The sequence below is a fragment of the Columba livia genome, chromosome 6 (genome assembly GCF_036013475.1).
Source record: "Columba livia isolate bColLiv1 breed racing homer chromosome 6, bColLiv1.pat.W.v2, whole genome shotgun sequence".
Classification (NCBI taxonomy): domain Eukaryota; kingdom Metazoa; phylum Chordata; class Aves; order Columbiformes; family Columbidae; genus Columba; species Columba livia.
In genome coordinates this window covers 37135229-37151007 of record NC_088607.1, presented here as the reverse complement: position 1 = coordinate 37151007, position 15779 = coordinate 37135229, and the positions used below count along the sequence as shown (strand labels likewise).

Sequence of the window (15779 nt, the reverse complement as noted above, 5' to 3'; positions counted from 1 at the left end):
CCCAAATCTGAGATGTCAGACACATCCTTTTGGATTTAGAGATGTTCCAGTTTAACTTAACCATTAAATTCATAATTGTGGCCTGTGCTTTCTCCTGTCTCTTTTACGGTTAGTAAAACCAGTGGGTTTGAGTCACTGATGAGCGCTCAGGCTCCTCCACGCTCCATTTAACAGCTGAGTGACTCATCATCCGAGATCAGATGAGGGTTGGGAATGCAGAATGGATGAGCCAGGAAGGTTTGTAAACGATGACAAAAACAAACAAAGGGAACTTTAACACATATTTAAGCTCTTTTGCCATGATCTCCACTGATCCTGAGCAACGAGTGCTGAGGGATCACAGGAGTGCGAGTTCTATGCGGTTCAAAGCCATGAGCCATTTGAATAGCCATGGCATCGACAAAGAACCCACACAATCCAGCATTAAACTGGTGCCATGGCTTTTAAAAGGGAAATGGTGTTTAACGGCACGGCACACGCCGTGTCCCCAGGGAAGGGTCACAGCAGGCCGGGAGCAGCAGCTTTTAGCAGCAGAAGGGACCGAGCTGTTCTCATCTGACGCGTTATTCAACAAGTTTCCGCATGCCAGGTGTTGGGAATGCATTTTGGATTTCTATTCGCTTGGACTCGAGGAAACACACAGAATCAAGTGTGGTGGATGGAGCTGAGGGAGAAAAATGGGAAAAGCTTTGTCCTCCTAAGAGAAACATTCACGGAGCACGGGCTGAAAGAAAACGGAGCAGAAGCCTTTCTAAGTACTTCTGAGAAAAATGCTGGGTTCAGAAACGTAAAAAACCATCTTCTCTGTCCACTTGACTGACACTACAGACTCTCTGACACAAAGGCCAGGCGGAGTTTTGATAAGCAGCTCTCGCTGATAACAGCCACACAATGCTGCTGGATGCAGAAACTATTTTGGAGGCCCCGAGTACAGGTTTTTCCAGCTTATTAAGCTGCCTGGGTCGGGTTTTAGCGTGTGAGACGGGACATACGTGGCCCTGCTTCAGCGAGTCCCAGGCAGCACCCATCCACTTGTGGATTCTGTATTTCATCGCTATTTATTCCATGTTTCAGTGCTAAGGCTCTATTCCTCCCATCCTGGGCTGTATCCTCAGCATGGGTTAGTTTTTACATCCAATGTGTAGATTTTATATCCCAATACAGGCATTAAAATCACTCTCCAAGTCCATCCATCTCCTATCGGTCACTGATACCTCTTTTGCAAGCAAGTCAACTTGGAAGAGAAAACAAGACAGATTTTAACTATCTTTATGGGAATTTCTGTCAGGCTTCAGGATCTGAGGGTCTGAGAATTTCTTAGCAAGCCCATGTGCATTATTTTATTTTAGCTCCTTTTTTTCTGGCCATTAGTTGTCATAGTAAGATCAGGTAGCAAAGGGATAAAGCCAAGGAGCACCTCAAGCAGGACGACAGGACCCTGGAGCGATGGCCAAGGCCATGGGTGGTTTGCTCCTCCATCCCACGGGTGAAGTGAAAGGGCTTGAGGAGGTTCAGGTCAACAACTGGTTGCCCAACCAGTGTCAACAACAGACCCAAGGCCTCTTTTTGGAGATTGAGGACTGCTATATGAAGGGATGGGATCCACCTGCCCAAGAGGAGTAAAAGCATCAGCACCAACAGGCTTGGCGAACACGGCAAGGAGGGCTTCAAACGCTTGATGGAGGGCCGAGCTGCACCCTCCCAGTATTTTTGCCCATTGGAAATGGTTCACACAGAAAGGATGTGAAGTGTTCATCACTTGTTCTGGAGGAAGAGGAAACACTGCTTTGAGTGGAAGGAAGCAAAATGGCAAGAGGGGATCCCATCAAAGTTGGCCTTCTGCAGTCCATGATTATCTCCATTTCAGAAATTTCTCCATGATTACCTTATTCATGTGAAAAAGACCATTTTTTTCTCTCCCAATGAAGACTGGCTCCCAGAGACAACGAATGGAAGATGATGGTGAAATCCTAGTTTTAGTTTAGTACCTGAGAGCTGACAGCTGCCTCGGGAAACCACCCAACGGAGCGTACGGACACCACAGGGCTTTGCTCCCCTTAATTACGCGAGGCTAACATTAATTAATACATGCAAACATCAGATCCACAACCCGGGAGGCTGGGGCTGGGTACTTTCAAGCATATTTATCCATTTCTGTTGACTTTCAATGTGCGACATCTCATCTCCAGTGGGAAATCACTGTGTGTTCCCTGAATATCTCTGTCCCACTGCGTAGAAAGAAGCCAAATGTTTCTCAAGTGTAAGTGCATTAGGCCAGCTAAAAAAACCCAAAAACCGAATGGAAGGAAAAAAAGAATTGTATAAAATCCCATCAGGATTTCATGGGAAGAGAGGTCAAAAAGCTGATTTTCCCTGTGAGCAGCGGAACAGAATCTTAGAACTTTTCCCTAAGGAGCCAACTCGGACTTCTCCGGCTTCCTATTATTTAATGTGGAGAAGCTGAGAAGTGATAGCAATGAGAATGAAGTCTGGAAGTCAGCCTGGCAGGGAGGATACTTAGCAGAGAAAATATTGAATATTGTACAGTAAACTCTTTTTTTTTTTTAAAAAAAAAAGAGCTTTTTGGTCATTTACTGAGAGACACAACAACTGTTTCCAACCCCAAAGTGTTCACATGTGTAAAACAGCACGAGATCTATTTCTTTTCTCCTTCAAGGCACTCTGCTGATACAGTGCCAAGAAGTTTAATTAAATGTCAAGCGTTGCAGCATTTGTGCCTCGGGGAGGGGAGCGAGAAAGCGCCAGCTGGCACCGAATATTGAGAGCACATCCCACTGTCACCAGCGTCCCCTTGGCCTCCAAACGGTGTCACCTTACCTTCCCTTTGCTGATTATAAAGAACGTGTCCCCTCGAGCACCTTGCCGGATAATATACTCTCCGCTTTCGTAGTGCGTCTGGAAGAAAAAGAAACATAAATTAAGATGAACAAACCGAATCAGAGACTGTTACTCAGCAGACAGTTTGGCACTTTTGCAAGATAACGCTTATGGAAACATAACACTGGACTGATTTTATCCCAGTCTGACACTGGCCATGATTTAAAAATTGTCCTGTGTCAAGGAATATAATTAAAATGAAAATGTTTCTGGCTTGCCCATTTTTCTTCCTGCTGTGCTAAGGGCCAGTTTTTGCCCAGATGAATTATCCTCATGCCCTAAATCCATTTATACTAAAGAAACCAGACAGAGGAATTTTCAGCAGAGAATTTGCTATGTGAACTAAACTGCAATAATAGGTCTGATGTAAAAATAGCTCTTCTTTGGTTTTGGTATTTTTCCAACTTTGCTAGCAAGGGCTTTATTCAAATTATTTTAGCTTCTCTCCGGTTATTATAGTAGTTTGATCTGCCTTTTTTGCCTTGTTTTATGGAATATTTCTTGCTACATTTATGTCACAGCTTCTCACCGCTTACATCTAAACTTACTAGTATAGTTTCGTCCCTTGTATTTCCCTATCCAAATCAATATGCATTTTCTTAATCCAGCCCCTGCAGAGAGCTGGAGGCATCGGGCCTCCCACACCCCAGTGCTGATTTGTGACAAAACCACCCCAAAAATGGCCCAAACCTTCCCCAAAACATCCCTGCGCTCCAGCTCGGGTGTTGGTTGAAGTGACACGAAAGCACCAATGCCCCAGAAAAATTCAGCAGATCTTTTAATCCCAAAGTACATATATACAAAGCAAGGAAGGATTTGAGCTAAGACAGAGGAATTAATCAGAATCCTACGATTTGGAGAAGCTGGAGATGTTTTCTTTCGAGGGTATTTTATTGACCTGCATTTATTTATCTTTACACTCAACCGTTTTGGTGCCACTTCCAGACTGATAACGGACTCCACCATGGAAGTAAATAGATAAAAGCTCATTTAAATGTATCTGCTACAGCTGAGAAAAACAACTCCTTGCTTTGGGAGCACTGGGCATATGGGGATATTAATTATAAGAAATTGTCCTAGGAAAAAGAAAAGGTATCCAAGTGAACTATAATATGGAAATCACAGAATCATAGAATTGACTGGGTTGGAAAAGAGCTCAGAGATCATCAAGTGCAACCCTTGGTCCAACTCCAGTCCATTGACTAGATCATGGCACTAAGTGCCATGTCCAATCTCAGCTTAAAAACCTCCAGGGCCGGTGAGTCCAGCACCTCCCTGGGCAGCCATTCCAATGCCTGACCACTCTCTCTGCAAAGAATTGCTTTCTAATATCCAGCCTCAATTTCCCCTGGCAGAGTTGAAGCCCATGGCCCCTTGTCCTGTTGCTGACTGCCTGGGAGAAGAGACCAATCCCCACCTGGCTAGAACTGCCCTTCAGGTAGTTCTAGAGAGTGCTGAGCTCACCTCTAAGCCTCCTCTTCTCCAGACTAAACAAGCCCAGCTCCCTCAGCCTCTCCCCATAGGGCTTGTGTTCAAGTCCCTTCCCCAGTCTTGTTGCTCTTCTCTGGACCCGCTCCAGCACTTCAATCTCTTTCCTGAACTGAGGGGCCCAGAACTGAACACAATACTCCAGGTGTGGCCTCCCCAATGCAGAGCACAGGGGAAGGATCACTGCCCTTGTCCTGCTGACCACGCTGGTTTGGATACAGGACAGGATCCCATTGGCCTTCTTGGCCACCTGGGCACACTGTTGGCTCCTGTTGAGCTTCCTGTCCATTAGTCCCCCCAGGTCCCTTTCTGTCTGACTGCTCTCCAGCCACTCTGTGCCCAGCCTGGAGCGCTGCAGGGGGTTGTTGTGGCCAAAGTGCAGGACCCGGCACTTGGCCTTGGTCAACTTCAACATAATTAGGTTACTTCTTTAAAATACATATAGCCCAGCAGTGTGTGCCGTACACCATCCTAAAAGAAACCCCATGGTAAATAAAATCAGAACATCAAAGCAGCATGTTAGTAATTACTACTCTTCAGACTCTCCAGAAGATCAATAAATTAAAAAATACAGTTCTCTATCAGAATCACAAATGGCCAATATTGTCATGACCTTCTTCAGAAAAGGAACCAGAGATGGCTGGTCAGGAAGACTCAACTTGTGGGTTGCCCTGATCCTGGATGAGCTCCAGCGGATCTCAAGCCAGCAGTATTTTTCCTCTTTCCTTGTGCCCAAGTGGGAAGATGTAAAAAATAAAAAAGAAAATTAAAAAAAAAGAGTCTGGAAGAGACCGTGGACACAGATTTACAGAGTTTTACTTCTTACGCGGGTGTTTCTGGGCAGCAGATTTTGAGGATGCACATTTTTGAGCATTCAAGTTGAGAGTCCTTGAAAAGCCCCATTTTATAAGGTGTTGGGATCGCATCCTCTCGGGTGGAATCTTGTAGTCACCCAAAAATTGAATGATTGAAAATACCAGTCAAAAGGTTTCTAGTTTTAGTATGAGCAATTTATATTCATTAGACATATCAAACTGCCGCTGCTTATAGGATTTGTGCCATTTTCAGCTGACACTGCTTCCTAAAAGGCCATTTCTTGGGCTTAGTCACCACTTCCAGTTGCACCAAACACTCAGCACTGAGACTCACAGTCCTCCCAACCAGTCCCACCCGCGAGTTCCCCCAACCCTTCCCACTCAACAGTCCTCCCAACCCTTCCCACCCCACAGTCCCCCCAACCCTTCCAACTCAACAGTCCTCCAACCTTTCCCATCCCAGAGTCCTCCCAACCCTTCCCATCCAAGGAATGGAAGGAGAACAAGTTTGAGCTTTGAAGGACCTGAAGCTGCCCTCTTACTTCAGCACCTCTTGCCTACTGTATATTTTTCCCCTTGTGCTCTAATCTCATGCAAAATACTACAGATCCTTCTTCCGTCATTCAAATCACATTCCGCTAGCCCTTCCTTGAGTGCCTGATCACTCAGAGCTTTCCTTTCGCTTGACCTTCTCCTCATCAGCACCTCTTCTCATGCCTTTCCTGCATCCACGTCTTCATCTTTATCTCATTCAGCCCATTTCTTTCACAGCTAATTCCACCTGGTCTTACCACAACTCTTCCTGCTTAAATCAACCCGTCCTTCCCCATCCTCTAACCGCGCTCCTTCTCTTAAAGAATTACAAGCCTCTTGCTTTTAGCTAATCAGGTATAAGGTAGCAATACATGCTCAGGTACATACGGCACCATTATACAAAGTCACCTGAAGAAGCTCTTTGGCAAACATCGCTCATGTTCATGGTATAGCTGACCCATATTTCGGCAATGCAAGCTCCGTTTCATCTAGAGAAAACCAGTCCAAGAGCAATACAAGGAAAATCGAGAAGACTTACAGCTTTAGAATGGTGCAGTGGCACACACAAAGGAATAATATTTAAATTAAAATCAAAAAAAGTAGTAAAGCACACAAGTTCATAGTGTCTTTCCTAGCTTGAGATCAACCCCACTACTTCTTCTGGCCTTGCATCAAAGATCAAACTCAACGGCTGGAAGGAGGGCAAAAAGGTGATTAAGGGAGTGGAGCATCTCCCTTATGAGGAAAGGCTGAGGAAGCTGGGGCTCTTTAGCTTGGAGGAGACTGAGGGGTGACCTCAATGTCTACAGATATATAAAGGGTGAGTGTCAGGAGGATGGAGCCAGGCTCTTCTCGGTGACAACCAATGATAGGACAAGGGGCAACGGGTTCAAACTGGAACACAGAAGGTTCCACTTAAATTTGAGAAGAAACTTGTTCCTGGTGAGGGTAACAGAACACTGGCCCAGGCTGCCCAGGGAGGTTGTGGAGTCTCCTTCTGTGCAGACATTCCAACCCGCCTGGACACCTTCCTGTGTAACCTCATCTGGGTGTTCCTGCTCCATGGGGGGATTGCACTGGATGAGCTTTCCAGGGCCCTTCCAACCCCTGACATTCTGTGACTCTGAGGACTCTAAAGGGGAACCTTCTGATGGAGATGACAACAATTTTTTGGCATCTTCTGAAATTTGAGCTTCAAACTCCTGTACAGAACTGGTCACAGAATTTCCAGAGTGCCTTTAAAACGGCTAAGAAGTATTTCTACCCCACCTTTGCAGTCAGCAAATAAACAAAGAAAACATGCGACTAGTGTAACACCCCATATTCGTGCTTGGAACCTTAATTTCTTTGGTTTTAGATTTTTCTCCCAAAAAAGCCTTTGGGACCCTGGGCAGAACGGTGTATTTTCAGAGGCAACACCAAAATTCAGTGATGAAAACTCATTTAGTATCTCAGATGGTCTTCGTTGAACCTTAAGCATCACACAAGCTTTTGAGCGCACTTTTTAAGACATAGCTCCTCCAGGCCACGATAAAATTAAAGCAAATTAATTCCCAGCTGGAAGAGCTGACCAGATTATATTAACTATTCTTACATTTTCTTCTCTTGGGCAGAAAAACAGAGCTGAAAATAATCCAGCGTAAAAATCTGGATGGAGAAAACCCAAATTGAAGCGCAGGCTGCAGAAATACAACCTGCCAGGGATGAGGTGACCAGGCAGAAAAGTGAGTAATTACAAAGGTCTTGTGTGCAGAAGGATAAAATAATAATAAATAATAATAATAATAATACAAAAAAGAAAGATTATAAGTCATCCAGGTCCCAGTTTGGCATCAAAATCTGAGACAGTCATCGCTCAAAAAGCAATGATGATAAAGCCGAGAAATTACTGCTGGGAACGCTCATGCTAGCAAGCCACAAATGTATATTTTATAAGCTCTGGCAAATAGGGATAAAGGCTCAGCTTGAATTATACATGTGACAAAATGTAGAGCATTTGTCATGCTAACTAGACTGTTGTTTTGTAACACCAGGCTCTTAAAGTGCTCAACTCTGAACTCAAAGCCAATGGGTTATATTCACAGGAAGAATTCCCTATTAAAACATATTGGTTAAGGACCTGCTCTTCTTTCCCTAAGAAATAGGGAAAAAAATCTGATTTTGTTTTCACAAACTAATATAACATACAAGAAAACCTCTGTAACAAGGAGACTTGCTCAATCATCTCGCTTCCTTTATGATTCTCATTTTCTCACCAAGAAGTAGTAAGAGATTTCTTTCCCTCGTCTCTTAAAGGGATCATTGAGTTCAACTAAATAATACTGGAAAGGGCTGGATCACCTGGGGAGCGACAGCCCATCTGGGCAACTCCTCCTCTTCATGCTTTTACATCCCATAACATCATGTAACATTAGGAAGGCTGGAGAGGATGCGTTTAAATAGCATTTTTGATAGCTGTCCAATACAAGGCTTTTGAACAGAATGAAACTCAACAGAAATTTAAACCAATTTCTAGTAAAACTAGCATGAAGGTTTCTGGCTTGTTGGCCATGGAGAAGACAGGAGCCATCCCAGTGACACCAGTGACCGCTCTGGGATCCTCAGCTTAGATCCCTCTGGACTGATAAACACTTTTTCCCCTCCGTATAAGCCAACACCTTGATTTAAAGGCAATCCCAACACACAGACACAATAGCAGACTTGCATTTATATTGATTTTAGGAAGAGCGAGACTTTGAACATTTGAACTGGGACCAAGTAGTGAATGCTGCATCTCGCTCCCATTTTTAAGCTCTCCACTACCATTGACGTTACCGTCATCTTCAAATACTTCAGGGTTTGATACCTGGGGTGAAATACTAAGCACATCTAGAACATAACTGAAAGTGGAGTGAGATAAAAATGTACACTATTGGAATGCTCAAGGATAACCAAGGGCTGTTTGACAGCCCCAAGCTAGCTGTAGAAATAATGAATATCCATACTGAAATCTAGGTATTAACAGAGCATTAGCTGTTATGGTCACTCCAAACTATCATTTCCCCTTAGGGTAAAGACAAAAATGAAATGAAGTTGCTTAAAAAGCACCAGACAAACCTTAAGCAACACCAGAAACACCAGAGTTGGATCTATCTTTGATGCACACACCACTCTGTATCTAAACGATGTACATGCGTTTAGGTTAAAATGAACCCCAGTATATGTAAAAGGTGGCATCTTTCTCAAAATATCTTTTACAACCTAAATTAACAAGTCCTCGATGCTCCTCCTCTCTTTCAGGTCCTTCTCTACGTGGCTCACAAGTACCTCTCTCCTGGAGATGCCCAGTTTTAATAGCGACCTCTATAAACATTGTTTTTCTTCCCTTTCTTCTATTGGCAATTTTACTTTAAATGAAGCAAAAAAATCTTAGTGCCAAGAGGAGAAATGTTTGCTCAGCGGGTTTGATTGGGTATGACATTAGTAAACCTCCCTGATGTGCTCAACCTACCGCACAGAAGAAATCGTAGAAGTGCGGAGCATCTTGTGACTAAGTCAAGATTACTCTCTAAAAGATAAATATCCTGCTTTCTAAAGTTCTTTGTCCTGACAACATGGCTGGGAGGAGATGAGGGAGTTTGTAATCTGCATTTCTGCACCTCGTCCTTCCCCGAGAGGTTTCTATCACAACCTTTCGTTGCGCTCAGGAACTCACAGTATTTTGCTAACTGGAAGAAACAAAATCAGCAACCCTCTGATTGGTGGGAAGAGCCAAAGCAGAGCAGCTCAGATGGACACCCCCACGGGCTGCCAGATGTGCGTGCAACATCTGGGCATCGTGCAGGACCTAACCTTGGGCCAACCAGAAGACCTTAAGAGGCCCTGCTCTGCTTTGGGCACTCCTGGCGAGCAACCCCACGGCGATGACATTCTCCTCCCCGCCACCCTTGCGGACATGGCTCACCCATTGTGGTTGACCCAACGTGGGCGATGCACCTTCAGACACCCACATTTGGGGGAAGATTTGATCCACTAGCCTTATCTTGTCAGTCATCAACTTCAATCAAAGCTTCTGCTCTCAACCACCATCAAAACCTGAGAAGTTTTTAAAGCCCAACCAAGTGTTGACGGAGACTTTGCAGAGAAACCTTGATGTTGGAGACCAACCCAACAGTTCAGCTTCTGAAAAAACTCGTTTTCCCCCAGCTGGGTGCCTTCAACCGCTGTATTTATCCTGAGAACCTTTGGAAAAAGGTGGAAAAATAGATTTGGTATTTGGAGCGCTACGTAACCTCTGTCAGCTGCTGCCAAACCCCCGTCAAAGGTCCCGTCAGGGCAGCAGAAACACAACGGCGGCTTTGAGATGAGAAGTTTCACTCCCTGCAGCCAGGTTTGCACCACATAAACCAGGGAGGGTTGATGACAGTGCTCCATGTATAAACTATCTCCCACAAGGTGTATTTAAAGTTTAAATATGTTATTATGCTGGCAGTTTAAAAACACACCGAACCATCAGCAAAACTCCAAACAGAAGCAACTTTCAAAATGCTTTTTGTTTCTGTTCTGGACTTTCTGCCTTAAACCTTTTTTTTAAGTCTGAAATCACAAGAGCAATGCTAACAAAATAGATTTAAAAAAAAAAAAAAAGCTTATTTGCTGAATAATGTTGCAAAACCAAGGAGGTTAATACCTGTGGTCTTCATTGAATTCCTTAGGAACCATAAAACTTTGTTTCCTCGGTTTTACTATGTATCTCACTCCCAGGAATTAGCTGAAAATGCTGCTCCTTGAAACAGCCGAAGGGCAAAATTATCATCTTGTGGTCTGAGTTTTGACCCTCAAGATACCTCAATCCCCCTCCAGACAGCAGCTTAGCTGCAGCTAAGCAAATGGGAAATGAAAATATGAGCAAGACGGGTGGATGCTGGGAATCGAGGGTTAACTCACACTCTTTAATTCAGCATCTTGGAGCTGCAATCTCCTCTAAGAAATTTTTCTCCCTAATGGATTGCAGACCTGCTCTTCCTTCTTAAAAAAATTCAAGCTATTTGAATTCAAACTAGGTACTTTATTATATTTTGAAGTCAAAGCTTTTTTTGGAATAGTTATAGGCTGTCGCCTTGGTAAAGCCTTGTGGTAAACATCTTATTTGTACTGTGCCGATTCACTGTGGCGTCTTAATGGAGCGTGACAGTGATGAAAAACCACCATCCTCCTGGGCACTTTTTGGACAGTCTGGGTGTCTTCTCCAATTTGGTCATTTCTGGGTGGTTCCCATTCCTGCAAAAGCACCCCCTGAACAGCAAGAGTTTAATGCACCCCCAGGGATGATCCATATGCGGATGCCCAAGCCCAACGTAGGGAATAATACAAACAACTACAAATGGTGGGTTTATTTGTCCTCAGCTGAGGTTTTCTTCACATCCTCCTGATATAGAAGGTATCTGGTACTAAAGCTACAACTCAAACAAGGAGCAACTGGTGTGCTAAGAAATACCTTTTCCTTAGATCGCGTAATATATCCTAATATCAAGATATAATACGTGCTTCTGAGCTGTCAGTCACATTGATTTCCCCAGGTGAATGTAAAAGGACGAATGGGAGCAGCCAAAGAGGTTCTAAAGAGAGAAGCTGTGCAACAAAGAGACTTGATATATTCAGTTTAGAACAAAAGAATCTCCAACCTCCAATGTTTCCAATTCTTGACCAGAGTTCTGATGATCCCTTAGGCCAAACTGTCAGTCCTGAAACACAGGCTGAATTTTTACTGTGAATTAAAGACTTTTGGTTGACCTATAAATGTGACATTACAGTTGTGATCACTCAGGAGCTTCCTGAAGGTTGAACTGTCACACAGAAAGAAGCGGCAGTGCCACATCTCCGGCATTTCCACGACCCACAGCACACAGCTGGTCAGCTCTGTTCCTTGTACACCGTAAAAATCAAGGTGTTAACACCAGAACATCCAACCTTAGCTACCCTTCTGGTAATAAACAGCAGATAAATACAACCACTTGTAACTTATGCAAGATACATACTTGAAGATATTTTAGGTTGGACACTGAACAAACATTTCTAAACCAAGCAAGGTTAAGGAAAGTAGGGATAAACTTCAGTGGTATCACCGTGTCATCATAAAAACCACAACATCGTCTTTTTGGCTTTGATTTTATCATCTTTCTTCTAGATTCCAGTTGGACTTCAACCCAGTGCTCATCAAGTGCAATTTTCAGGGATACATTAAAGGCAACACAATGCATAAGGGACCACATTTGGCCAACATTGGCCCATGTTCCTCCATTCAAAGGGGAAGACACATGCATGGGATGGATGGAGCTTTTGGGCCGTTTTGCCACTCCAGAGCATCTTCCTCACGACCCAAGTTGGTGCGTGGCGCCGATACAGGAGGAAATAACTTTGAACAATTTTCTACTGGAGGTTCTTCTCTCTTTTGTACTCCTCAAAAGTCAGTGAAGAACGCTGTCGCCCTCTCCCACATCATTCTAAGGTTTGCTCAACTCTGCTGGAACCTTCCAACCTGACATGACTAGAAATGTCTTGGGCAGGAGGCAAGTCCTGCTGTCACCTTCAAGTTTCTTTCCCAGCCCACTCTCCAAACCGAGAGCTTTGAGCAAACCTGAGCATGTTCAGAGACTCTTGAAGGCCCACAGGACCAGCTGAACAGCAGAAGCTGTCCACTGCAGATGAAGATTGGTTGAGCTTCAAAGATCTTTATATAGGACTAAAGGACATCACAGAATATCAAGTAGGTGATGACACAACTACAGACTGCGAGCCGGGATGATTTCGACTGGATTGAGTCCATTAAGGTTTGTAATGAAGTCCTGACATACAGTTTTGATTCCTAAATGCACCGTGCACTTTTAAGGGAGAAAAAGGAGGAAAGAGAATCTAAAAAAGCATTATTGGTTTAATGCATTATCGCTAAAGAAATTTCCTGTCTTAATCTGCTCTAAAAGTAGAAACAAAACATTAGAAACTGCATTTTAACTCTCGTTCCATGCCCGCTGTCACTGTAATATAGTCTGACAACCATTCTGGAGAGCAATCAGGCTTCCCAAGCTGCAAACGGCCCGGGAGGTGACCACCTCTCGCTCCTTTTTCTCCGCGGTGCCGAGGCAAACATCTGTTTCTGCCCGGAAAACAGATGGAGTCACAAAATGCTGTCACCAGCTGGTGCAGGGGCCACCAAACCTGATGCTGTCCCTGGTCTGACGACAATCTCCACGAGTAGGAGCACTTAGGGTGGAGGTTCAAGACATGTCCAAGCTGTCGCCTTCAACACATCATCTTTTTAGAAAGGAAACTTGTAGGAATACCGCAGCAGCTCGGTAATGGCAAGTTTTGGAGGCGTAGCCACCAAAACACAACAAAGATTGACTTGATGTAGCTACATATGCAGCAAAGATTGATGTGAAAATATAAGGGGAGAAAGAGGAGACAAAGTAGGTGGCAGTGGGTGAAAAGGATGACTGGAAATCCTGATGCTCCTGAAGAAAGACCATGTGTAAAGATGATGGAGGGGCAAGAGGAAGGATGAGGGATCAGAGGAGGAAGCCCAGCCCTGCCACCACACATGTATTTGGTGTCACGAGAGGCCACCAGAAGAGATGAGCAGCAGAAGTGCTGTCAGCAGGGAGAGCTTCATTTCCTTAAGTGCAAAGGAACAGGAAAAGCAAACAGAAGTAGATTAATGAGCAGGACGATCCTCTGAAACAGCAGGTTTAGAAGGATGAGAAACGGAGAAAGGAGATGCTGAAAAAGCTGGAAAGTTCAAAGAGATACAGATGAGGATGAGGAGGGTAAAGGGTCAAAAGAAACCTCAAAGATGAGGATGGTTTATTCCCATGGGAGTTGATGGTGATAACGAGAGACAGCAAATGAGTCAGGTGAAAGCTGGTGCTGGTATTAGGACACCGATCAAGCCATCAATGAATTGTGGTAGAAAAACCAACACTTTGCTTGCCAGCTAAAATCATAACTGATTCACAGATAACTGACGGGAAACGCGGAGAATTAACTGAGCGGTAGGTAATTAGAGAAAGGATACCTAGGCAACACAGTGGAATTAATCAATTATCCCAATTAAAAACTAGCAAACAAAATCAAGAAAAATAATTTAAAAAATACACATATCATGTTTCAACAACCTGTTAGGGAAGGGAAGTGCTTTGTTTTATTAATAGCGAGATGGAAAGGTCTCCCTCAGCAATACCGACTTGGGCAGCTTTGTTTTGGGAATACCACCAGAAACAATGTCACACCACGTCACCATGCCAAACATCTCTCAAATTGCAAGCAGCTTAATTAAAACCCCACATACTTAAATTTCATTCACTGAAGTGCAAGAAAGTAGCTGCTCTTCTCTCCTTACTGAATAGCTCTGATTTGTTTGTCCTCTTTTTAATGGAAGAATGTGTGTGGAACACTAATTTCCTTCCATAAATCCACAGCTATTACAAAGGCAATCAATTCCTCTCAAAAATGAAACTGGAAGTAAACAATGTAAATCAACATATTTGTTTTGTATATTTTTTTTTTTCTCAATTTGCTCTAAATTCTGTATGTGTATTCAGACAAGTTATTTGCATTGCCATGAGGATCCAAACTAATTTTCCAATCTATCCTGAGAAATAAAAAAAAGCATATTAATTTAACATATTCAGCCGCTCTTCAAGGAACCTGTGATGAAATATATTTGCTTTTTGTGGTCTGAATCAAACAGGAAACTCTACTGTTGCATATGCAAACGCACTTCTTTAAGTTGTCACTAGGAACAGACTGTACTGGAAGCAACATCATGAAGACCAGGCACCCTACACTGGTTTGCAACTGTCTTCCTGACAACAGAACTGGCCAAATTCAGATACAAACTCTATTTTAATATAGAAATGCAAAATATCCTCCCTTAGGTACAGAATTCCGTATCTATTACTGTTAATATAGACTTACTACTGATAAAATACGCTCGTGCAACTCCACCCATGTCAATTTGGAGTTGTTACAAAGAAAATGCTACCAAACCTTTTCACTGCCTACAACTTATTCCAGGCCTTTGTGCAACTGGAAAGAAAATATGAAGCTGTAAATATGAAGCAAAAACAAAAAATAAACAAAAAAAATCACATTATGAATTCAGAATATGGTAAAACTTTAGATGACTAGAAGACAAAGCGTGTCAAGAATTAACCCGCAACAGTAACATCTTCATCAATCTCTCAACGACCAGACATATAAATACTTGACTGACTGCACCTATGTTGTACTATAAGGCGGCTTTTTTTGAATATAACTTAATCTAAGCCCTGAAAAGAAAACCAGACCGACCCTGGGCAATGTAATCCATGTCAGATTTTTGGCACAAGATGCAGTGCATCCATCTAGAGATGACTTCACTTGGGTTTTATTGAACTCTGAAGCACAGAGCGTTATCCCTTTTGTGTCTTTCTCCACGAGGAGTTTGGAAAAATCACAATTTGGATTTACAAGCAGACAAGGATGGGATTGAGTCTGATCGCAACAGAGTCGGGATTCCCCATAGGAATCAGCATCTGTCCCACTGATGCCCTGATACGGGACGTCAGCATTTTCCGCTGTGGCAGTATCATAAGTCTTCCCCACAATGAGCTATTTCTTGTACTTGTCTTCTCTCTGTGTTACCAATATAGTCAGTTATTTTCATTTTACATTTATTTTGCGATAGAGTCTTATTTTTCAGCACAAGTGTAACAGCGAATGGAGGAACAGCACCTGAGGGACAGAGATCTCCACCAAGAAATCTCTTCTTGCCACTTTTCCTTGACTTGCAGTTGAAGAACCACCGACTTGGTTCAGCCCAAGCAGCCTTGTGGCCAAGCAGAAAGCTGAGTTTCAGTGCTTCCCAACATTTAGCCGGTTTTCGGGGGAGATTCCCCCTCTTTTTGAGAACACCCAAACATGCAGCAAGCTCCTGAAACCCCAACTGGGGGAAATTCAAAGGTGAAGACTGAAGTAGCACCTCCGGCCTACAGCCCCCAAGAACAGGGTTAGTTTTCCCACCAGGCT

General features: G+C 43.5%; 1 protein-coding gene across 4 annotated transcripts in view; it reads right to left on the bottom strand.

The window, feature by feature from the left end:
* The window catches only part of PRKG1 (protein kinase cGMP-dependent 1), a 442922-nt gene that overhangs the window by 113571 nt on the left and 313572 nt on the right, over nucleotides 1–15779 (bottom strand). For all 4 annotated transcript variants that reach the window (XM_065068161.1, XM_065068160.1, XM_065068162.1 and 1 more), the window contains one exon: nucleotides 2839–2916. In XM_065068161.1, coding sequence (XP_064924233.1) covers nucleotides 2839–2916 — 78 coding nt within the window. The remainder of the gene's footprint in view (nucleotides 1–2838; nucleotides 2917–15779) is intronic.